The sequence below is a fragment of the Oncorhynchus kisutch genome, linkage group LG24, assembly GCF_002021735.2.
Source record: "Oncorhynchus kisutch isolate 150728-3 linkage group LG24, Okis_V2, whole genome shotgun sequence".
NCBI classification, from domain to species: Eukaryota; Metazoa; Chordata; class Actinopteri; order Salmoniformes; family Salmonidae; genus Oncorhynchus; species Oncorhynchus kisutch.
The window spans coordinates 9,437,652-9,461,570 of NC_034197.2; the positions used below are offsets into that span (position 1 = coordinate 9,437,652).

Consider the following 23,919-nt stretch of genomic DNA (forward strand, 5'->3'; position numbering starts at 1 on the left):
GGTCTGTGGATGGTCTCTGAATGGTCTGTGGGTAGTCTCTGAATGGTCTGTAGATTGTCTCTGGATGGTCTGTGGATGGTCTTTGAATGGTCTCTGGATGGTCTCTGAATGGTCTGTGAATGGTCTCTGAATGGTCTGTGAATGGTCTCTGAATGGTCTCTGGATAGTCTGTGGATGGTCTCTGAATGGTCTGTGGATGGTCTCTGAATGGTCTGTGGATTGTCTCTGGATGGTCTGTGGATGATCTCTGAATGGTCTGTAGATTGTCTCTGGATGGTCTCTGAATGGTCTCTTAATGGTCTGTGAATGGTCTGTGAACTGTCTCTGAATGGTCTCTGGATGGTCTGTGGATGGTCTGTGGATGGTCTCTGAATGGTCTCTGGATGGACTTTGAATGGTCTCTGAATGGTCTGTGGATGGTCTCTGAATGGACTTTGAATGGTCTCTGAATGGTCTGTGAATGGTCTCTGGATGGTCTGTGGATGGTCTCTGAATGGTCTGTGGATTGTCTCTGGATGGTCTGTGGACGGTCTTTCAATGGTCTCTGGATGGTCTCTGAATGGTCTGTGAATGGTCTCTGAATGGTCTCTGAATGGTCTGTGAATGGTCTCTGAATGGTCTCTGGATGGTCTCTGAATGGTTTGTGGATTGTCTGAGGGTCTGTGAATGGTCTTTGAATGGTCTCTGAATGGTTTGTGGATTGTCTCTGGAGGGTCTGTGGATGGTCTTTGAATGGTCTCTGGATAGTCTTTGGATGGTCTGTGAATGGTCTCTGGATGGTCCCTGGATGGTCTCTGAATGGTCTCTGGATGGTCTCTGGATGGTGTTTGGATGATCTCTGAATGGTCTTTGAATGGTCTGTGAATGGTCTCTGGATGATCTCTGGATGGTCTCTGAATGGTCTCTGAATGGTCTCTGAATGGTCTCTGGATGGTCTCTGGATGGTTTGTGGATGGTCTCTGAATGGTCTCTGGATGGTCTATGGATGGTCTGTGAATGGTCTGTAGATTGTCTCTGGATGGTCTCTGAATGGTCTCTTAATGGTCTGTGAATGGTCTGTGAATGGTCTCTGAATGGTCTCTGGGTGGTCTGTGGATGGTCTGTGGATGGTCTCTGAATGGTCTCTGGATGGTCTGTGGATGGTCTCTGAATGGTCTTTGAATGGTCTGTGAATGGTCTCTGGATGGTCTCTGAATGGTCTGTGGATGGTCTCTGAATGGTCTGTGGATTGTCTCTGGATGGTCTGTGGATGGTCTTTCAATGGTCTCTGAATGGTCTATGAATGGTCTGTGAATGGTCTCTGAATGGTCTCTGAATGGTCTGTGAATGGTCTTTGAATGGTCTCTGAATGGTTTGTGGATTGTCTCTGGAGGGTCTGTGGATGGTCTTTGAATGGTCTCTGGATAGTCTCTGGATGGTCTGTGAATGGTCTCTGAATGGTCTCTGGATGGTCTTTGAATGGTCTGTGAATGGTCTCTGGATGGTCTCTGAATGGTCTCTGAATGGTCTCTGGATGGTTTGTGGATGGTCTCTGAATGGTCTCTGGATGGTCTATGGATGGTCTGTGAATGGTCGCTGAATGGTCTGTGAATGGTCTCTGAATGGTCTCTGAATGGTCTCTGGGTGGTCTATGGATGGTCTGTGAATGGTCGCTGAATGGTCTGTGAATGGTCTCTGAATGGTCTCTGGATGGTCTCTGAATGGTCTCTGAATGGTCCTGGAATGGTCTCTGAATGGTCTGTGGATGGTCTGTGTATGGTCTCTGAATGGTCTCTGGATGGTCTCTGGATGATCTGTGGATGGTCTCTGAATGGTCTCTGGATGGTCTGTGGATGGTCTCTGGATGGTCTGTGGATGGTCTCTGGATGGTCTCTGAATGGTCTCTGAATGGTCTCTGGATGGTCCCTGGATGGTCTGTGAATGGTCTGTGAATGGTCTCTGGATGGTCTCTGGATGGACTGTGGATGGTCTCTGGATAGTCTTTGGATGGTCTCTGAATGGTCTGTGGATGGTCTCTGAATGGTCTGTGGGTAGTCTCTGAATGGTCTGTAGATTGTCTCTGGATGGTCTGTGGATGGTCTTTGAATGGTCTCTGGATGGTCTCTGAATGGTCTGTGAATGGTCTCTGAATGGTCTGTGAATGGTCTCTGAATGGTCTCTGGATAGTCTGTGGATGGTCTCTGAATGGTCTGTGGATGGTCTCTGAATGGTCTGTGGATTGTCTCTGGATGGTCTGTGGATGATCTCTGAATGGTCTGTAGATTGTCTCTGGATGGTCTCTGAATGGTCTCTTAATGGTCTGTGAATGGTCTGTGAACTGTCTCTGAATGGTCTCTGGATGGTCTGTGGATGGTCTGTGGATGGTCTCTGAATGGTCTCTGGATGGACTTTGAATGGTCTCTGAATGGTCTGTGGATGGTCTCTGAATGGACTTTGAATGGTCTCTGAATGGTCTGTGAATGGTCTCTGGATGGTCTGTGGATGGTCTCTGAATGGTCTGTGGATTGTCTCTGGATGGTCTGTGGATGGTCTTTCAATGGTCTCTGGATGGTCTCTGAATGGTCTGTGAATGGTCTCTGAATGGTCTCTGAATGGTCTGTGAATGGTCTCTGAATGGTCTCTGGATGGTCTCTGAATGGTTTGTGGATTGTCTGAGGGTCTGTGAATGGTCTTTGAATGGTCTCTGAATGGTTTGTGGATTGTCTCTGGAGGGTCTGTGGATGGTCTTTGAATGGTCTCTGGATAGTCTTTGGATGGTCTGTGAATGGTCTCTGGATGGTCCCTGGATGGTCTCTGAATGGTCTCTGGATGGTCTCTGGATGGTGTTTGGATGATCTCTGAATGGTCTTTGAATGGTCTGTGAATGGTCTCTGGATGATCTCTGGATGGTCTCTGAATGGTCTCTGAATGGTCTCTGAATGGTCTCTGGATGGTCTCTGGATGGTTTGTGGATGGTCTCTGAATGGTCTCTGAATGGTCTCTGGATGGTCTATGGATGGTCTGTGAATGGTCGCTGAATGGTCTCTGAATGGTCTCTGGGTGGTCTATGGATGGTCTGTGAATGGTCGCTGAATGGTCTGTGAATGGTCTCTGGATGGTCTCTGAATGGTCTCTGGATGGTCTCTGAATGGTCTGGGAATGGTCTCTGAATGGTCTGTGGATGGTCTGTGTATGGTCTCTGAATGGTCTCTGGATGGTCTCTGGATGATCTGTGGATGGTCTCTGAATGGTCTCTGGATGGTCTTTGAATGGTCTGTGAATGGTCTCTGAATGGTCTCTGAATGGTCTCTGAATGGTTTCTGTGTGGTCTCTGAATGTTCTTTGAATGGTCTCTGGATGGTCTCTGAATGGCATCTGGATGGTCTATGGATGGTTTCTGGATGGTTTCTGGATGGTCTCTTAATGGTCTCTGGATGGTCTCTGGATGGTCTGTGGATAGTCTGTGGACGGTCTCTGGGTGGTCTCTTGGTGGTCATTCTCAATCTCTCTCTCTCTATCTTCTCCTTTATCTATCCCTCTCTCTATTTCCAGCTTGCTCACTCACATGCTGTTGGCCATATTGTCCCCTCACTAACCCTCCTCTGTCCCCCTCAGTGACGAAGACAGTGTGCGCCCCTCAGTGTAACGGTCGTTGTTTCGGGACCAGCCCCAGGGACTGCTGTCACATAGAGTGTGCAGGCGGCTGTAGTGGACCTCAGGATATGGACTGTTTTGTGAGTGATGAGTACTGCCTCTGTCTCTCTGTCTCTCTCTCTCTCTCTCTCTCTCACTCCCTCTCTGTCTCTCTCACTCTCTCTCTGTCTCTCTCTCTCTCGTTGTCTCTCTCTCTCTCACTCCCTCTCTCTCTGTCTCTCTCTCACTCTCTCTCTGTCTCTCTCTCTGTCTGTCTTTCTCCCTCTCTGTCTCTGTCTCTCTCTCTCTCTCTGTCTCTCTCTCTGTCTCTCTCTCTCTGTCTCTGTCTCTGTCTGTCTCTCTCTCTGTCTCTGTCTCTCTCTCTCTGTCTCTCTCTCTCTGTCTCTGTCTGTCTCTCTCTCTGTCTCTGTCTCTCTTTCTCACTCTCTCTCTCTCTGTCTCTCTCTCTGTCTGTCTCTCTCTCTGTCTCTGTCTCTCTCTCTCACTCTCTCTCTCTCTCTGTCTCTCTCTCTCTGTCTGTCTCTCTCTCTGTCTCTGTCTCTCTCTCTCACTCTCTCTCTCTCTGTCTGTCTCTCTCTCTCTGTCTCTTTCTCTTTTTCTCTCTCTCTGTCTCTCTCTCAATTCAATTCTCTCTCTCGATCTAAACAGCTTTAAGTGATGGAGTAGGCCTTTTAAGCCTAATAAGATTGATACAGTAAAGCAGTTTGTGATTCATTCCTGTATATGTGTTTGTGTGTGTGCGCACGCACGCATGTGTATGCGTGTGTGTGTTTGTGTGTGCGTGTGTGTCTACCTCCCTACTCCCAGGCGTGCGGACACTTCAACGACTCCAGGTCCTGTGTGCCCCAGTGTCCCCAGACTCTGATCTACAACAAGCAGACGTTTCAGATGGAGACGAACCCCAACGCCAAGTATCAGTACGGATCCATCTGCGTCTCCCACTGCCCCAGTGAGTACCCTCCCTGTGTGTGTGTATTCCATTGGTATTATAACATTCTTCCTTTTGAGTTCCGTATGTCTTACCTCCCTCCCTCCTTCCCCCCTCTCTCCTCTCTCCCCCCCCCCCTCCTTCCCCACTCTCTCCTCTCTCCCCCCCCTCCTTCCCCACTCTCTCCTCTCTCTCTCCCCCCCTCCTTCCCCACTCTCTCCTCTCTCTCTCCCCCCCTCCTTCCCTACTCTCTCCTCTCTCTCTCCCCCCTCCCTCCTTCCCCACTCTCTCCTCTCTCTCTCCCCCCTCCCTCCTTCCCCCCTCTCTCCTCTCTCTCCCCCCCTCCTTCCCCCCTCTCTCCTCTCCCCCCCCCCCTCCTTCCCCACTCTCTCCTCTCTCTCCCCCCCTCCTTCCCCACTCTCTCCTCTCTCTCTCCCCCCACTCCTTCCCCCCCCTCCCTCCTTCCCCCCTCCCCCCCCCCCCCCCCTCTCCTCTCTCTCTCCCCCTCCCTCCCCCCTCTCTCCTCTCTCCCCCCCCCTCCTTCCCCACTCTCTCCTCTCTCCCCCCCCCCCCTCCTTCCCCACTCTCTCCTCTCTCTCCCCCCCTCCTTCCCCACTCTCTCCTCTCTCTCTCCCCCCACTCCTTCCCCCCCCTCCCTCCTTCCCCCCTCTCCCCCCCCCCCCCCTCTCCTCTCTCTCTCCCCCCTCCCTCGCAGCCCACTTCGTGGTGGACGGCAGCTCCTGTGTGAGTGGCTGTCCTCCAGACAAGAAGGAGGTGGAGAGGACTGGTCAGAGGCAGTGTGAGCTCTGTGGAGGACTGTGCCCTAAAGGTAGATCCAGCAGTCAATTACACACACCAGGACTCCATTCACTTTCAATGGCTGTTGATTTACTGCTGCTACATTATGCTGGTAGTTTGTGTAAAGATTGGAACATATTGGAACAACACAGTGTGCTCAATGATACACGTACGCACTGCGGATCTTTGGGGTTATGGTATTGAAGCATGGGTTTGTTATGAAGATCCATGATGACAGTTTTCCCATGACTAAAGAGGAGAATATCTCTCTCTCCCTGTTCCATAATCTAGCCTGTGAGGGCACAGGTCCTGAGCACAGACAAACGGTAGACTCCAGTAACATCGACAGCTTCATCAACTGCACCAAGATACAGGGCAGCCTGCACTTCCTGGTCACCGGGATTCTTGGGTAAGTGAGTTTATTAAACACGGAGCATTTGGGGTTCCACTGATTGTTTCGTTGGTCCTCATCGTTGGTACATGTGTGTACTGTGGAGTAGAGCTGCTCTGTGTTTTCCAGTGATGACTATAAGAATATCCCACCTCTGGACCCTAAGAAGCTGGAGGTCTTCCGTTCTGTCCAGGAGATAACAGGTGTGTGTGTGTGTGTGTGTGTGTGTGTGTGTGTGTGTGTGTGTGTGTGTGTGTGTGTGTGTGTGTGTGCGTGCGTGCGTGCGTGTGTGCGTGCGTGCATGTGCGTGCGTGTGTTATCTAGGTGCATATATTTGCATGCATGTAAACTAAGGTTGCTTAACCATTGTATGTGTGTCTGCTGTCCAGATATCCTAGCCATCCAGTCGTGGCCTAAAGAACTGTCAGATCTGTCAGTGTTCTCCAATCTTACCACCATACAGGGAAGATCTCTTCACAAGTAAGGCTGTGTGCGTGTGTGTGTTTTCTTGCTTGCGTGCGTGTGTGTGTGTGTTGCGCGCGTGCTTATGTGTGCGTGTGCACGTGTGCACGTGTGACTGTATGTGTGTGTGTGTCAGAGGAGGCTTGGGGGAGAAGCTGTAGGTGGACGGGCTCACAGTAATGGCTGGAATTGAATATATGGAATTGAAAACGCATGTTTGACTCCGTTCCATAAATTCCTTTCCGGCCATTACAGTGAGCCCGTCCTCCTACATCTCCTCCCGCCAGCCTCCCCTGGCGCGTGTGGATGTGAGAAAGTCCTTATTTCTGTGTAACTCAAACCTCGCGACATGTTGTCATATAACACGATCCTGTCATTCGATCCGGATATGTCACTTAATGCTCTCCTCTGTTTGCTTTAATAATAATAAGAAGCTGTTTTTTGTTGTTGTGTGCGAACAGCCCGCGCCAAGCCCCCTGTCGTGCATGTCACAGGTGTATGTAATCCCTCCATCTCTCTCTTTGTGTCTCACCCTCCTGTCCCCTCTGCTCCCGATGTCCCTCTCCAGCGCTAAGAGGTATGGCTGGTGCTGTCTACCTTATTTCCTTAACCAAAGCATAGCCTTAAAGGTCGACTAACTAGTTTGTGACTGTGATGTTGTGATATCATCATTAAGCTAGCTAATGCCAACGTCTATTTCTACGAATGAGGTTGTATTTCATTGGATTGAATTGTTGTTTCCTTTTGAGGTTTAGGGTGCACTTCAACGTTGGTAATTTGGATGATATTAGAGATTGGTTTCAGTTCCCTTCTTCCCCCTCGCCAATCACAAATATGTATTTCCTCCCCTCGACCCAGGCGCTTCTCTCTGATGGTCATGCATGTTCCATCCATCACCGCTCTGGGTCTGCGTTCCCTGAGAGAGATCAGTGACGGCAACGTGTACCTCAGTAATAACGCCAACCTGTGCTACCACCACACAGTCAACTGGACACGCCTGTTCACCGGGCACGCCACACGCCTCAACGACATCAAGGACAACAGGCCTCTCAGAGAGTGTGGTGAGGCTGGGCTTCAAAATGACATGAGAGAGGCATCTCAGCTACTGGCTGTTTTAATCATGCAGGGCCGTATTCTGACCTGAGATCTGCACGCTGATTTCCACTTTTTTGTTGACGTCAATTATGATTGAAGTGAAAGTCAGAGTTTGGACGTACTATGAATAAGGCCTGCAGTTCATATACAACATGAGAAGCTGCTGTTTAGAAGTCAATTTAACCATAATCTGATTCAAATATTTTTACAGACCGTCCTGTGTTAGCAGTTTTGTGACATTCATGTATTGATGTATGCTGTTGATGTATGTTGTTTACAGTTGAGGAGGGCCACGTGTGTGACCCGCTGTGTTCAGACTCAGGCTGCTGGGGCCCGGGGCCCGAACAGTGTCTCTCCTGCAGGAACCACAGCCGAGACTCTACCTGTGTGGCACACTGCAACTTCTACACAGGGTATGTGTGACTGAGAGTGAGAGACAAAGATAGAGAGAGAGAGAGAGAAAGAGGGAGGTTGAGAGAGAGAGAGAGAAAGAGGGAGGTTGAGAGAGAGAGAGAGAGAGAGAGAGAGAGAGAGAGAGACAGAGAGACAGAGAGAGTGACAGACAGATATATATATATATATACAGTGGGGCAAAAAAGTATTTAGTCAGCCACCAATTGTGCATGTTCTCCCACTTAAAAAGATGAGAAGGCCTGTAATTTTCATCATATGTACACTTCAACTATGACAGACAAAATGAGGGAAAAAAATCCAGAAAATCACATTGTAGGATTTTTTATGAATTTATTTGCAAATTATGGTGGAAAATAAGTATTTGGTCACCTACAAACAAGCAAGATTTCTGGCTCTCACAGACCTGTAACTTCTTATTTAAGAGGCTCCTCTGTCCTCCACTCGTTACCTGTATTAATGGCACCTGTTAGAACTTGTTATCAGTATAAAAGACACCTGTCACACTCCAAACTCCACTATGGCCAAGACCAAAGAGCTGTCAAAGGTAAGCAGCTTGGTTTGAAGAAATCAACTGTGGGAGCAATTATTAGGAAATTGAAGACATACAAGACCACTGATAATCTCCCTCGATCTGGGGCTCCACGCAAGATCTCACCCCGTGGGGTCAAAATGATCACAAGAACGGTGAGCAAAAATCCCAGAACCACACGGGGGGACCTAGTGAATGACCTGCAGAGAGCTGGGACCAAAGTAACAAAGCCTACCATCAGTAACACACTACGCCGCCAGGGACTCAAATCCTGCAGTGCCAGACGTGTCCCCCTGCTTAAGCCAGTACATGTCCAGGCCCGTCTGAAGTTTGCTAGAGAGCATTTGGATGATCCAGAAGAAGATTGGGAGAATGTCATACGGTCAGATCAAACCAAAATATAACTTTTTGGTAAAACCTCAACTCGTCGTGTTTGGAGGACAAAGAATGCTGAGTTGCATCCAAAGAACACCATACCTACTGTGAAGCATGGGGGTGGAAACATCATGCTTTGGGGCTGTTTTTCTGCAAAGGGACCAGGACGACGGATCCGTGTAAAGGAAAGAATGAATGGGGCCATGTATCGTGATATTTTGAGTGAAAACCTCCTTCCATCAGCAAGGGCATTGAAGTTGAAACGTGGCTGGGTCTTTCAGCATGACAATGATCCCAAACACACCGCCCGGGCAACGAAGGAGTGGCTTCGTAAGAAGCATTTCAAGGTCCTGGAGTGGCCTAGCCTGTCTCCAGATCTCAACCCCATAGAAAATCTTTGGAGGGAGTTGAAAGTCTGTGTTGCCCAGCAACAGCCCCAAAACATCACTGCTCTAGAGGAGATCTGCATGGAGGAATGGGCCAAAATACCAGCAACAGTGTGTGAAAACCTACAGGCCTCTCATCTTTTTAAGTGGGAGAACTTGCACAATTGGTGGCTGACTAAATACTTTTTTGCCCCACTGTATATATACAGAGAGAGAGACAGAGAGAGAGACAGAGAGAGAGAGACAGAGAGAGAGAGACAGAGAGAGAGAGACAGAGAGAGAGAGACAGAAAGATGGAAAGAGAGAGAGAGAGAGAGAGAGACAGAAAGATGGAAAGAGAGAGAGAGAGAGAGAGAGAGAGAGAGAGAGAGAGAGAGACAGACAGAGAGACAGAGAGACAGAGAGAGACAGTTACAGTTAGAGTGGGTAGCGGGCTGGCTCTGGCTTTGGTGTGTGCGTGTGTTTCTGAGTCTGCTGTGTGTTTAACCATCACTCTGTTGTGTCTCTCTTACCCACCAGTCTGCCTAGAGAGTTTGCGGGGCCTAAGGGGGAGTGTGTCACCTGTCATCCAGAGTGTCAGCCGCAGGACGGGAGGGACAGCTGTACTGGACCGGTACACTCTCTCTCTTTCTCAATCTCTTTCTCTCTTTCTCAATCTCTTTCTCGCTCTCTCTCAATCTCTCTCTCTCAATCTCTTTTTCTCTCAATCTCTCTCTATCTCTATCTTTCTCTCTCTCTATATATATCTCTCTCTCTCTCTCTCTTTCTCAATCTCTTTCTCGCTCTCTCTCAATCTCTCTCTCAATCTCTTTTTCTCTCAATCTCTCTCTTTCTCTCTCAATCTCTCTCTTTCTCTCTCTTTCTCTCTCTCTCTCTCTCTTCCTCTCTCAATCCCTCTCTCTTTCTCTCTCTTTCTCTCTCTCTTTCTCTCTCAACCTCTCTCTTTCTCTCTCAACCTCCCTCTTTCTCTCTCGCTCTCTCTCTTTCTCTCTCGCTCTCTCTTTCTCTCGCTCTCTCTCTCAATCTCTCTCTCTTTCTCTCTCAACCTCCCTCTTTCTCTCTCAACCTCCCTCTTTCTCTCTCGCGCTCTCTCTCGCGTTCTCTCTCTCTCTCTCTTCCTCTCTCAATCTCTCTCTCTCTTTCTCTCTCAACCTCTCTCTTTCTCTCTCAACCTCCCTCTTTCTCTCTCGCACTCTCTCTCTCTCTTCCTCTCTCAATCTCTCTCTCTCTCTTTCTCTCTCAACCTCCCTCTTTCTCTCTCAATCTCCCTCTTTCTCTCTCAACCTCCCTCTTTCTCTCTCGCGCTCTCTCTCTCTCTCAAATTCATATTGTTCTATTGGCGTGAAAAATATTGTGTAAATATTGCCAAAGCATCAATGTATACAATATACAGAGAGACCAGTTTATTAGATACTATTATTAGGTCGGACACCCCTTTGCCTCGGGGCATAGATTCTACAAGGCGTGGTGTTCAAACATTGCTTAATTGGTATCAAGGGACCTAACGTGTGCCAGGTTAACATTCCCCACACCATAGCACCACCGCCACCAGCCTGTACCGTTGACACCAGGCAGGATAGGGCCATGGACTCATGCTGCTTACTCCAAATCCTGACTCTGACATCAGCATGATGCAACAGGAAGCGGGATTCGTCGGTCCAGGCAATGATTTTCCCACTCCTCAGCTGTCCAGTTTTGGTGATCATGTGCCCATTGGAGACTCTTCTTGTTTTTAGCTGATAGGAGTGGAACCCGGTGTGGTCGTCTGCTGCAATAGCCCATCCGAGACAAGGACCGACAAGTTGTGCTTTCCGAGATGCCGTTCTGCACACCACTGTCGCACTGCGCCGTTATTTGGATGTCCTTTGACCTCTCTCGTCAACGAGCTGTTTTCACCCACAGGACTGCCGCTGACTGGATGTTTTTTGTTTGTCGCACCATTCTCTGTAATCCCTAGACACTATCGTGCGTGAAAAGCCCAGGAGGCCGGCGGTTTCTGAGAAACTGCGAACCGGCACGCCTGGCACCGACGTTCATACCACGCTCAAAGTCGCTTAGGTCGCTCGGTTGTCCATACTAACGTTCAATCGAACAGTAATCGAATGCCTCGATGCCTGTCTACCTGCTTTATGTAGCCAGCCCTGGCCACGTGACTCACTGTCTGTAGGAGCAAACCATTTTCGTGGATGCGGGGGTGTACCTAATTAACATTGTGATGAAAAATTCATAAAATAGTACCTAATAATCTATTAAAATAGTAATAATAATATTTGTTGAAATAAACAACGATAGAATGACAACAGTGGATAGTAATAGAAACATAGGATAAATAATGGGAACAATAATAGGCTAAACATCTCTCTCTCTCATCCTCTCCATCTCTCTCTCCATCTCCCTAGCAACTAACCCTCAGTTCTACCTTCACCCATACAGTTTATAAGTGAAAGGATGGAAATGATTACGGCCGCTTTCAAATACTTTGACGCCGTTCTTGGCTTTCTTGGCGTTCTCTCATTCCTCAGATGATTTGGTGTCTGACTCACTTTGTTAGGGTGGTAGTGAACTCAGTCATATCCTCCCACTCTCACTCTCACAGTGGTCTGTTGTGTTTTCTGTGATCTTCCTGTTGCTTAGGACGTACTGTTACGTGATAGGCATTTGTTTGCTTTTGGCTTATCAGTATTTCGCCCTAATCGTATGTGACATTGTATTTTAACTCTAAGCGGTGATGATTCATTTGGTAGCTAACCCACTCACACACCTTTTCCACATCGCATGCCCTGTGCATGGCGTCATGTACCGCAATTCAATGGGAACAACGCCAGGCCAAACAGGGTGGACTAGTTCTTCCTCCTTCCATTTATTTATTTGAAATCAACTCTGTGGTACACTGCCCATTAGATATCAGAAAACACATCAGCTTCTATTTTTTGATTTGACTGAGTGTCTAAGAATGAGTCAAACGGAGGCACATTTGCAGAAGGAGTGCCGAAAATGTTTCACTGTTCATCAATATAGTAGCTTGCATTCCCTCTCTAATTCACATTGATAACGGATTTCCCTCCCTCCCTCCCCCCCTCCCTCCCTCCCTCCCTCCCTCCCTCCCTCCCTCCCTCCCTCCCTCCCTCGCTCCCTCCCTCCCTCCCTCCCTCCCTATCCTCCTTTCTCCGTCTCTCTTGTTTTTTTCTCTCTCCCCCTTTCTCAGGGAGCTGATGAGTGTGTGATGTGTGTCAGTCTGAGAGATGGTCCTCACTGTGTGCCCTTCTGCCCCAGTGGGGTAAACGGAGAGAACGGGCAGTTCATCTTCAAATACCCCAACAAGGACAGCTACTGTGAGCCCTGCCATGTCAACTGCACACAGGGGTGCGTGTGTGTATGTGAGTGTGTGTGTGGGTGTGTGTGTGCATGTGTGTGTGTGTGCCTGCGTGTGTGTGCTGCAGAGTAAAGCTGTGCCTCTTGTTGCAGGTGTTCGGGTCCAGGATTGAGTGACTGCATAGACAACACTAGACACTCCACTAGGTGAGTGTCTCCCCCTGCTGGAGGTTATGTGAAAACACACCCCCCCACTCAAAGAAATCAAATCGATTTGTATTGGTCACATGCGCCGAATACAACAGGTGTAGACTTTACAGTGAAATGCTTACTTACAAGCCCATTCCCAACAGCGCAGAGTTAAAAAGTAAGACAAATATTTGCTAAATAACACAATAAAAACAATAATGAGGCTATATACAAGGAGTACCAGTACGGAGTCAATGTGCAGGGGTATGAGAGGGTTAAGGCAATTGAGGCAATACTGTATGTACATCTGGGTAGGGGTAAAAGTGACTAGGCAATCAGGATATATAATAATGTGTGTGTGTGTGTGTGTGTGTGTGTGTGTGTGTGTGTGTGTGTGTGTGTGTGTGTGTGTGTGTGTGTGTGTGTGTGTGTGTGTGTGTGTGTGTAGTATGTGTGAGTAGAGTCTAGTGAGTGTACATAGAGCCAGTGCAAAAAAATGACGATGAAGAAATAAATGGCAATTTTTCTCCTGTAGCCCTCAGATCACAGGTATAGCGTTGGGAGTGCCGGCTGCCCTCATAGTCTGCCTGGCATTGTTTGTGTTGGGCATGCTGTACCACCGTGGCCTGGCCATCCACAGGAAGAGAGCCATGAGGAGGTACCTGGAAAGTGGAGAGGTGAACTTCTTAGGGAACTACAGCAACTTAAATTACAGTAATTTCTGCAGAGCTGAGGGAAATGTACAGTATCAGGAAGTCTAATATAGACCCATTGTATCCAATGCACTTGTGCATTCGTGTAATGTGAACTAGTGTGTTTGTGTGCTAATGTACTTGTGTCTCTGTGTATGTGTGTGTGTGTGTGTTGCCAGAGTTTTGAGCCGCTGGGGCCAGGAGAGAAGGGAGCCAAGGTTCATGCCCGGATCCTGAGGGCCCCAGAGCTGAAAAAGGTCAAAGTCCTGGGCTCTGGAGTGTTTGGCACCGTACACAAAGGCCTGTGGATCCCTGAGGGAGACTCCGTGAAGATTCCTGTAGCCATTAAGACCATCCAGGACCGCACAGGCAGACAGACTTTCACTGAGATCACCGATGTAAGAACCACACGCTCTTAACACACCGACACTGAGTAACTCTACTAACCTCTAGAAGGGATACACTAGAATCCCTTGTCAAATCAAATCAAACCTTATTGTCACCAGATATGTTTGTGTAATGGAGGTGGGTTTTTATTGAAGAGTCACCTTGCCTGAGACCTAAATACTTTGTTAGCTCCCTGTAGCAAATGCCTGGGCTTTAGCTCAGTAAGCTTACACAGTCCTGTGGCACTGTCTGATTCCCTCTCTCACTCGTGTGTGTGCTCCCGTGCAGCACATGTTGTCCATGGGCAGTCTGGACCACCCCTACATCGTCAGGCTCTTAGGTGTCTGCCCAGGTGCCAGTCTCCAGCTGGTCACCCAGCTCAGCAGCCAGGGGTCCTTACTGGAGCACATCAGGCAACACAAAGACAGCCTGGACCCGCAGAGACTGCTCAACTGGTGTGTGCAGATAGCTAAGGTAAGGTCACAGGGTCACGATCAATAAACAGTAGAACCCTTTTTTTCTTACTATGGTACAGCAGAGAAAAAAATACGTCATGTTTCTATCATTGAGTCTCTGGTCTATCATTGAGTCTTTTGACTGTTATTATCAGGTCTCTATGATGAAACCTGTGTGTGTCTTCTCTTCAGGGCATGTACTACCTAGAGGAGCACTGTATGGTGCACAGGAATCTGGCTGCGAGGAACGTGATGCTGAAAAGTGATTATTTCGTCCAGATTTCTGACTATGGCGTGGCTGACTTGCTCTATCCCGATGACAAGAAATATGTCTACAGTGACAGCAACAAGGTAATCAGGATTCAGGACTCACTGCTCCATTCTCCATAATGCATCTATCAATATATAATGTTTTACAAGTGGTTGTCCAAAAGAACAGACAGAATGAACTTCCTGTCACACCTGCTCCCGCTCTTCCCCGCCACGCTCCCCAGCATTGCGCACTCCTGCCGCAATCATTACGCACACCTGCTCCCGCTCTTCCCCGCCACGCTCCCCAGCATTGCGCACTCCTGCCGCAATCATTACGCACACCTGCTCCCGCTCTTCCCCGCCACGCTCCCCAGCATTGCTCACTCCTGCCGCAATCATTACGCACACCTGCTCCCGCTCTTCCCCGCCACGCTCCCCAGCATTGCGCACTCCTGCCGCAATCATTACGCACACCTGCCCCCCCCCCCCCCCCCCCATCAGCAATTGTTGGATTCCCCTGGACTCAATAACCTCTGTCATTACCTTCCCTATATCTGTCTCTGTTCCTCTGCTTCTGCATGGATTGTCTTATGTCCTTGTATACCCGTGTGCTGACGCTGTTCCTGTCTTGTTTATTGCCTATTCCTGATTAAATGTTTGATGCCTGTACCTGCTTCTCATCGGCGTCAGTCGTTATACTTCCCTTTCTGTTTCTATAGCTAGGTTTCCATCCAATTGGATGTTCATGAGAATATTCTATTAAGGAAATATGCACATTTCCCACTAATGGTCTGTTTCCACCAAACGGACTTGTTGCGGGGGGAAAGAAATCAGTGCGTGATGACATAATACACACTTAATGTACTTTTTCGCTTAGGTTTTCATATACCAAGTAAAAATCTGCAGTACAATGTGTTTACTATCGGATTTTCAACTCCTGGTAGTTTTGTCACAAACTGTTGCGTTGAATAGAAAATGTGCCTATTCTGGTCTTGGTACGTGGGTTCTAGCCAACAGCTTGCAGATACAGTGCAGGTAGGGTGGTCTACCTGATGAGATTATTACGAATAAGAGCGAGAACATTTGTATTTGTCAAACGGCGGTCAAGCATCAATCATCATTTCACCAGAATAAAACCCTCGATATTTATAAGAAAAGGAACATCAAGATCACCGTGAACTTTCACAACCCTGAGAAGTTCATCATAACTTATTTGATCTGTAGCCTAATAAACTGCTTGGTTTCCTGAGTCGTAGTGGGAGGACCACACACCATACCATCGCGTGACTCTAAGTTTACTTCGATATGATGGTTATTATATCAATATTTGCACATAAAGGCATTTCCTCCACCATTTCTCGTATCATACATATTACCAACACAGAAAGATCCCACTATGGTTTATCCCACTAACATGGTTTATGTTACTTCCAGACTCCCATAAACATCAAATGGATGGCCCTGGAGAGTATCCTGTTCCGGAGATACACTCATCAGAGTGACGTCTGGAGTTACGGTAAGACAGCATGATCGGCATTTTATAACATGTTTGTGTATGTACAGTATGTCTGTCTGTCCGTCCGCCTGTCCGTCTGTCGTCATTATGCATCACCTCTCCCGACTCCAGGAGTGACAGTCTGGGAGATGATGTCATTTGGGGCAGAGCCCTACGCCTCCATGCAGCCACAGGACGTGCCCAGTCTACTGGAGAAGGGAGAGCGTCTGTCCCAGCCCCACATCTGCACCATAGACGTGTACATGGTCATGGTTAAGTGTGAGTAACCGTACAAAGTAATGTACACACTATGCACATCCAACGACCGACACAACTGCCATGGGATACGAGGAAAATTACCAGCACACTTTTGAAATTCTCCTATTTTTATTGGCAAGGTTTTGACCACAAATGATCCCCGTCAGAACATTAATAGTTGAAATGCTGTTATTAAAATGACATGTGTTCAACCTTCTTTTCAATTGGATGACTAACACAAAAGATACCTCTCACTCGGTGCTCTTTGACACACGCAAATTGATCTCATACTCTTACAGTATATGCATGGTGCCAGCCGCTGCACCCCAGCAACCTTGGACATTAGAAATCCTATTGTTTTCTATTACCAGGCTGGATGATTGACGAGAATATTCGACCAACCTTCAAAGAACTGGCCAATGACTTTATTCGCATGGCAAGAGACCCGCCTCGCTACCTTGTCATCAAGGTAAGGAAAAGATTACAGCTCTATATTACTTTCCTGTCTATACGCTATAGAAGTGATGTAGCATTTTCCAGGAAGTAGCCTTGTAGTTTTAAACTTTTGTAGGCTTTTTGTATGGTTTTTAAAATGGGCAAAAATGTAGCAAAGTCATCCACAACCACTAATATAATTGAATTGTACATATACAGTGGGATCTGGTGTTGGATCATTTGATAAAGATGAACAAAGAAGACTGAATAGAATAAATTATACAAATACTAAGTTATATTGTATGCTCAGAAAAAAAATGGAAATTTACATCATTTTATACTAATATAATTGCTCAGAGAAAGAGATTTGGTTTCACGAGTAATAAAACAAAATCTAAACGAGATGGGTGTCAATAATTTTGACCCCTCTGTTTTCAATCCTCTCGCACCCTGCCCTTGCTACGACACTGAGCCTTTTTCAGAAATGTTTTATGAGATTGGAGAACACATTGGGATGGATCTTAGACCATTCCTCCATACAGAATCTTTCCAGATCCTTGATATCCTTTGTCTGTACTTATGGACTTCCCTCTTCAATTCAAACCACAGGTTTTCAAAGGAGGTTCAAGTCCAGAAACCGAGATGGCCATTTCAAAATGTTGATCTTGTGGTCACTTCTTTGTGTATTTAAAAAAGATATATTACCCCCAATTTTGTGATGACGATCTTGTCTCATTGCTGCAGCAGGCGAAGGTCAAGTCATTCGTTCTCCGAAACATGAACCACCAAACCGCGCTTCTAACACCCGATCGCTTAACCCGGAAGCCAGCTGCAACAATGTGTCGGAGGAAACACTGATTAAATGACAACCGAAGTCAGCCTGAAGGCACCCGGCCCGCTAAACAAGGAGTTGCTATAGCGTGATGAACCAAGTAGAGCCCCCCTGGCCAAACCCTCCCCTAACCCGGACGACGCTGGGCCAATTGTGCGCCGCCCCATGGGACACCCGGTCACGGCCGGTAATGACACAGGATCAAACCCCAGGCTGTAGTGACGCCGCAAAACTCTGCGATGCAGTGCTTTAGACCACTGTGCCACTCGGGAGGCCTTCTTTGTGGATTTTGATTAGTACTTGGGGTTATTGTCATGCTGGAAGATCCACTTGTGGCCAAATTTCAGCCTTCTGACAGCAGCAACAAGGTTTTTGGATAAAATGGCGTTGACCTTAACCAGGGCCCAAGGACCAGTGGAAGCATAATATCCCCATAACATCAAAGATCCACCACCACATTTTACAGTAGGGATGAGGAACATAACATGACCAAAAGTATGTGGACACCTGCTTGTTGAACATCCCATTCCAAAATGATGGGCATGAATATGGAGTTGGTCCCCCAGCTGCTATAACAGCGTCCACTCTTCTGTGAAGGCTTTCCTCTAGAAGTTGGAACATTGCTTCCATTCAGCCACAAGAGCATTAAGTTCGGACACTGATGTTGGGCGATGAGGCCTGGCTCGCATCTGGCGTTCCAATTCATCCCAAAGGTGTTCGAGGGGGTTGAGGTCAGGGCTCTGTGCAGGCCAGTCAAGTTCTTCAACACCAATCTCAACAAACCGGCAATGGCTATCTCAGTCTTTGGACTTGAACCCTGTTGAAAACCTGTGGTCCATAAGCACAGACGAAGGATATCAAGGATCTGGAAATATTCTGTACGGAGGAATGGTCTAAGATCCCTCCCGATATGTTCTCCAATCTCATAAAACATAATAGAAAAAGGCTCAGTGTCTTTATCCTCACAAAGGGAGGGTACTGGAGTATTGAAAACATGGGATCCAATATTTATTTTTACTTGTTAAACAAAATGTCTTTCTCTGAGCAAGTTTATTAGGATAAAATAAAATTGTTGAAAAAAAAATTGGAGCATAAATAAAGGAAACACCAACATAAAGTGTCTTTAATAGGGTGTTGGGGCACCACGAGTCAGATCAGCTTTATGCACCGTGGCATAGAGTCTACAAGTGTCTGAAACTCTATTGGAGGGATGCGACACCATTCTTCTACAAGAAATTCCACCATTTGGTGTTTTTTTATGGTGGTGGAAAAATGCTGTCTCAGGAATTGCTGCCACTCCATAATCTCCCATAAGTGTTCAATGGTTTACATCGTTTTCATGCTCATCAAACTCTTCGATGACTCCCTCGTGCCCTGTGGATGGGGGCATTGTCATCCTATGGGGGCATAGCCATGGTAGCCAAAATAATGGCCTTCCCAGAATTGTTATACAAGACCCAAAGCACAATGGGGTGTTAATTGCTTAATTAACTCAGGAACTACACCTGTGTGGAAGAACCTACTTTCAATATACTTTATATCCGTCATTTACTCAGGTGTTTTCATCATTTTGGCAGTTACCTGTAGCTCAGTATTTGTATTATTTCTTTTAGCAAGAGATCCAATAATTCCGGTCTCAACTTTATCTTAAATGACCACATTTTTGATTAGGGGACTGACCCCGGAAGTATGACGTAATGCCACGTCACTTTCATAGCGTATTCCAAGTCCCTGAGTGGCCATTGACAGAAGTCATTGGGCTTGTTTGACATTGCAGACGCCAGTGCAGGCGGCTGCCGACTGACTGATCTACAAAGAACCTTTCATCATAAATAACTATTAATTATTATTTTTAGATCAGTCAGTCAGTTACAATTTACCCATGATATATATTTTTTCCACAATTTACAGTTTTGATCCTCTTTCGAACGCAGCCCTTTTATTAATGACGCTTTGCCTATAGGACAGAGGAGAGGCGGGGCCAGAAGAATCCCACCAACGGGGATCAGCGCTTGCCAATTTGGAAGCGGGCCTGGAGGACCAGGATGAAGAGGGATTGGAGGACGGTTTGGCCACTCCTCCTCTCACCTTGTCCCCATCCAGGACTCTCTCTCGTTTGAGGATGAGCTCATACAGGGTAAATCTTACTTACAGCATTCTGCACACATAACTCGAATTTTGGCACTAATCACTCATTGACATCTATTGAGTTATGCACGCAAATTTCTAGTCATAAAATGACAGTGGGAACTTTAACCACTCTCTCTCTCTGACCTCTCAGAGTTCCAGTGCGACCTCTCAGGCTGGACCAGTAGGGTACCTACCCATGACCCCCGGCCCTGGAGATAACCCCTGTCAGGTGAGACACCACAACTCATCATACATCACAGCTAAGGAGATCTTATTAGCACCGTCATTTCCTACCTTCGAATAGCCAGACACCACTGGCCCTAACACATCACATCTTCAGTACAAGAGGTCTTGGCCTTATAATACGGCCAGACATATTTAGTTGAGAGCAATGAGTAGCATGACTCCCATTTGCCAAATGGCTTTGTTTAAATCAGTATTATGGCTAAACATTGCCAAAAGGCAACTGCTCTAGGAAGTTCAGACACATTAAAAATATTATTTTGTGTTCATCTCTATCCCACTGCCAGACCCATTTGGTGGTGATATTTATGAAGATAATAAGGTTGATGTTGCTGCTACTCCTCTTGTTGTTGATGATGATGATTTTGTGTAATTTTTTCTTTAAACTCTTTCCATTGTGTGAACTTCTTACAGCTGTTCTCCCAGCGGTCTCGTCTGAACTCAGCTCGGACGCTGTCGGAAGGGTCAGAGGGCAGTGGCCTGGACAATGAGCTGGCAGAGGGAGTGTCACTGAGTGGCAGCCTGCGCAGGCAGCAGCTCAGGGCTGGCAGGGACAGTAGTGGCAGTAGTACCCACCACACCTCCACCACCATGGTGCATAGGAGCCAATCTGCAGTCTCAAAGTCACCCTCCTACAGGCCTGAGGAGGAGGAGGAGGAGGAGGAGGAGGACCACTATGGATATGTACTGCCTGGAGTATCGAGCACTCCTGAGAGAGGTGAGAGGGAGAGGTGACACCTGGATGTGATGGCTACACAGTGAATGGATGTGATATTCTCTTTACATCTGTTTTGATGGAGTGAATCTAAGTTCTATTCTCTAATATCTGTTTTCTCCTTTCCATGGTAGATTCTCTCCTGTCTTTCCCAGCCTCCAGAACTTCTCTCACAGGTAGAGCATCTCTTAGGGGCTCTAGGAGCTTCAAGAATCCACTGTCACCATTGGCAACCATCTCAGACCCCACCGAGGACTATGAGTTGATGACCAAACAGCCGTCCCCTCTGCCCCGCTCCCCCAGAGTCACCTCTGTACAGATAGAAGGGCCTTCAACTGTCCTATGGAGGAAAACCTCTCCTCTGCCCTCCCCTACCTACAATACAGCACCCTCACCACTAGAGGGGGACTCACTGATGCAAGGGGACTCTCCAAGCACTGCAGCTGCTCTGAGGGGAAGCCAGAGGCCAGCAGAGGTCACTGACAGTTCTGTGGCTGTAGTTGTATCAGTAGAGGGAGAGGAGCTGCAGCCTCTGTCTGAGAGGCCTGACAGTGAAGCTGCTTTGTTTGGCAACCGAGGGGCCTCTCAGGGTCAGGGGAGGCCAGAGCAGGGGGCAGTAGTGGAGTATGAATACATGGACATCTGCAGCACCGTGAACACCACAGACACAAAGAGACCCATCTGGGAGGGGCGTGAGAGCCGAGCAGCAGACTTGAGGACAGTGACAGAAGAACGAGAGAGAGAAGGAGGAAGGAGTCAAGACCTAGAGGAGGAAGAAAGGAAGGATGAGGAAGCTGGAGAGGAGGATGATGTTTACCAGTATACTAATAAACAACCCAGACTCCTCCGAGAGAACAGCCGAGAGGTGGGTCCCAGCCCCAAGCCCAGCCTCCGCTCCAAACCCAGCCTCAGCCCCAAGCCCAACCTCAGCCCCAAGCCCAGCCTCCTCCCCAAGCCCACTCTTAGCCCCAAGCCCAGCCTCAGCCCCAAGCCCAGCCTCAGCCCAAAACCCAGCTTCAGCCCCAGCCCTAACCCAATGCCAGATGGCTCCACAGCTATGGTAGAGAGCCAGGTGGAGGAGTATGAAGAGATGGATGCCTTTGGAGGGGACTCCAGGGGCTCCCAGCGAGTGGACCACCAGGAGGCAGAGTACCAGAACCTCCCAGTGCTAGGGAAGGGGAGGGCCACCACAGTTGAGGTGGAGGGGGGTACGAGCACCAGGTGTGCCGGACTGGGGGTGGAGGGGTACATCAAAGCGTGCTCCGGTGTGGGAGTGGTAGAGCCGAGCAGCAACACATCATTTGACAACCCTGACTACTGGCACAGCAGACTGTTCCTCAAGGCAGATGCTGTGCGCACATAATTATGTGGACTGAGAAAACAACAACCATGATGATGTAAGCACCGACAAATATATTTGATATAATCATGTATCAGGCTCTGGTGCAGCTCAACCGGTAACGTTCTTTTAGCGCTACATTACTGGTTGAAGTTTTTGTTGTTGTAATGTAGTGTATGTATTCTCAGTTAGTTTACATCTTCCACCCAAACCTCACGAACCAAAGAAACATAGGCAAAATGTGTCCTGCGTAGCGTTGATGTTATCTATCTGTTTATAGCGATGTCGCCGTCTGGGTAATGTAACCAAGTAGGCAGCTCAACATCAAACGGCTAGCCTAAACTGTCAATAAGTCAAAGGCAAATAGTACAGGGAGAAATATATAGACACAGCATACAAAATGTACATAGACAGACATAGCATGTATACATAAAGCAGAAATAGGCGGCCAACGTACACACACTAATGCTGGATCACATTCCCGTGTTTGCACTTCAACTTGTTCCACTTCCTGGTGAAGCCAATGTTTACCTACGTGGAACCTCGAGGTTCCATGGGTGAGGTCTGCCATGTAATGTACATTTGTAGCTTATAGTTTGCTATGTGAAATGAAGTATTCTTGATGAACATTTATGAATGAATTTCAGTCATGTATTGGCTATGTTATTGCAAGTGATTGGAGACCAGCACTGTTTTGTCAAAGAAAATGTATACGTTTTCATGTAATATAATGTGAATTGCTGTCATGAAAAATTAATACTGATACATATAATTGTTTTACAACAGTTTTGAGTTTTGCATTTGATTGTGTGTGTGTGTGTATATATGTGTGTGTCTGTACTTGAACAGAGCTATGCTCAATCATGAGGCATCAAAGCCAAAGGAACTGAATAATATAAAGAAATGCTATAGATGGAAGGAAAGTAGTGTGGAAAATCTAACAAAAAACAATTAGGTAACAACAAATTAAATCCCTTCTAGACAATTTCCTGGACAAAATGTTTCACTGTAATAGTGACGGTGTAAACTTAGCAGTAGAAAACCTATACAGAATATTTGAGCTCTTAACTTCCCTATCAAATCTAAACATTTCAAGCAGACAACCTAAGAAATTGAATTACAATGACAAATAGTTTGATGAAGAATGCAAAAACCTAAGAAAGAAATTGAAAAACCTGTCCCCCCCAAAAAAAACATAGACCCAGAAAACCTGAGTCTACACCTTCACTATGATGAATCACTAAAACAATACAGAAATGCACGACGGAAAAAGAAGGAACAGCACGTCAGAAATCAGCTTAATGTATTGAAGAATCCATAGAATCTAACCACGCCTGGGAAAATTGGAAAACAAACAACAACACGAAGAGTTATGTATCCAAAATGGAGATGTATGGAAAAACCACTTCTCCAATATTTTTGGCTCTATAACAAAGAACAAACAGCAAAAACATATACATGATCAAATACAAATCTTCGAATCAACTATTAAAAGACTACCAGAACCCACTGGATTCTCCAAATACATTGAATGGTCTACAGGACAAAATACAAACCCTCCAACCCAAAAAGGCCTGTGGGGTTGATGGTATGCTAAATGAAATGATAAAATATACAGATCACAAATTCCAACTGGCTATACTTAAACTCTTTAATATCATCCTCAGCTCTGGCATATTTCCCAATATTTGGAACCAAGGACTCATCACCCTAATGCACAAAGTGGAGACAAATTTCACCCCAATAACTACCGTGGGTTATGCGTCAACAGCAACCTTGGTAAAATCCTCCGCAGTATCATTAATAGCAGACTTGTACATTTCCTCAGTGAAAAGTAGGGACTGAGAAAATGTCAAATTTGCTTTTTACCAACCAAATTACCGTACGACAGACCACGTATTCACCCTGCGCACCCTAATTGACAGACAAACAAACAAACAAACCAAAACAAAGGCAAAGTCTTCTCATGCTTTCGACTCCATTTGGCATGAGGGCAAATTGATGGAAAGTGGTGTTGGGGGAAAAATATACAACATTATAAAATCCATGTACATAAACAACAAGTGTGCGGTTAAAATTGCCAGAAAACACACACATTTCTTTTCACAGGGCCGCGAGGTGAGACAGGGACGCAGCTTAAGCCCCACCCCCTTCAACATATATATATATCAACG

General features: G+C 47.0%; 1 protein-coding gene across 2 annotated transcripts in view; it reads left to right on the top strand.

Annotated features, from left to right (window-relative positions):
* The window catches only part of LOC109869292 (receptor tyrosine-protein kinase erbB-3), a 41,721-nt gene extending 19,191 nt beyond the window's left edge, over positions 1-22,530 (top strand). Inside the window, exons 6-28 of one of the 2 annotated variants that reach the window (XM_031804433.1) lie at positions 3,595-3,713; positions 4,441-4,582; positions 5,277-5,390; positions 5,651-5,768; positions 5,880-5,953; positions 6,140-6,230; positions 6,781-6,789; positions 7,071-7,273; positions 7,588-7,720; positions 9,531-9,624; positions 12,217-12,374; positions 12,477-12,530; positions 13,048-13,189; positions 13,384-13,602; positions 13,880-14,065; positions 14,239-14,397; positions 15,733-15,814; positions 15,926-16,072; positions 16,423-16,520; positions 19,282-19,455; positions 19,600-19,677; positions 20,106-20,409; positions 20,541-22,530. In XM_031804433.1, coding sequence (XP_031660293.1) covers positions 3,595-3,713; positions 4,441-4,582; positions 5,277-5,390; positions 5,651-5,768; positions 5,880-5,953; positions 6,140-6,230; positions 6,781-6,789; positions 7,071-7,273; positions 7,588-7,720; positions 9,531-9,624; positions 12,217-12,374; positions 12,477-12,530; positions 13,048-13,189; positions 13,384-13,602; positions 13,880-14,065; positions 14,239-14,397; positions 15,733-15,814; positions 15,926-16,072; positions 16,423-16,520; positions 19,282-19,455; positions 19,600-19,677; positions 20,106-20,409; positions 20,541-21,769 — 4,127 coding nt within the window. In that variant the 3' untranslated portion in view covers positions 21,770-22,530. The remainder of the gene's footprint in view (positions 1-3,594; positions 3,714-4,440; positions 4,583-5,276; positions 5,391-5,650; positions 5,769-5,879; positions 5,954-6,139; positions 6,231-6,780; positions 6,790-7,070; positions 7,274-7,587; positions 7,721-9,530; positions 9,625-12,216; positions 12,375-12,476; positions 12,531-13,047; positions 13,190-13,383; positions 13,603-13,879; positions 14,066-14,238; positions 14,398-15,732; positions 15,815-15,925; positions 16,073-16,422; positions 16,521-19,281; positions 19,456-19,599; positions 19,678-20,105; positions 20,410-20,540) is intronic. The other variant, XM_031804434.1, reaches the window with a different exon arrangement.
* The last annotated feature ends 1,389 nt before the right edge of the window (positions 22,531-23,919 follow it).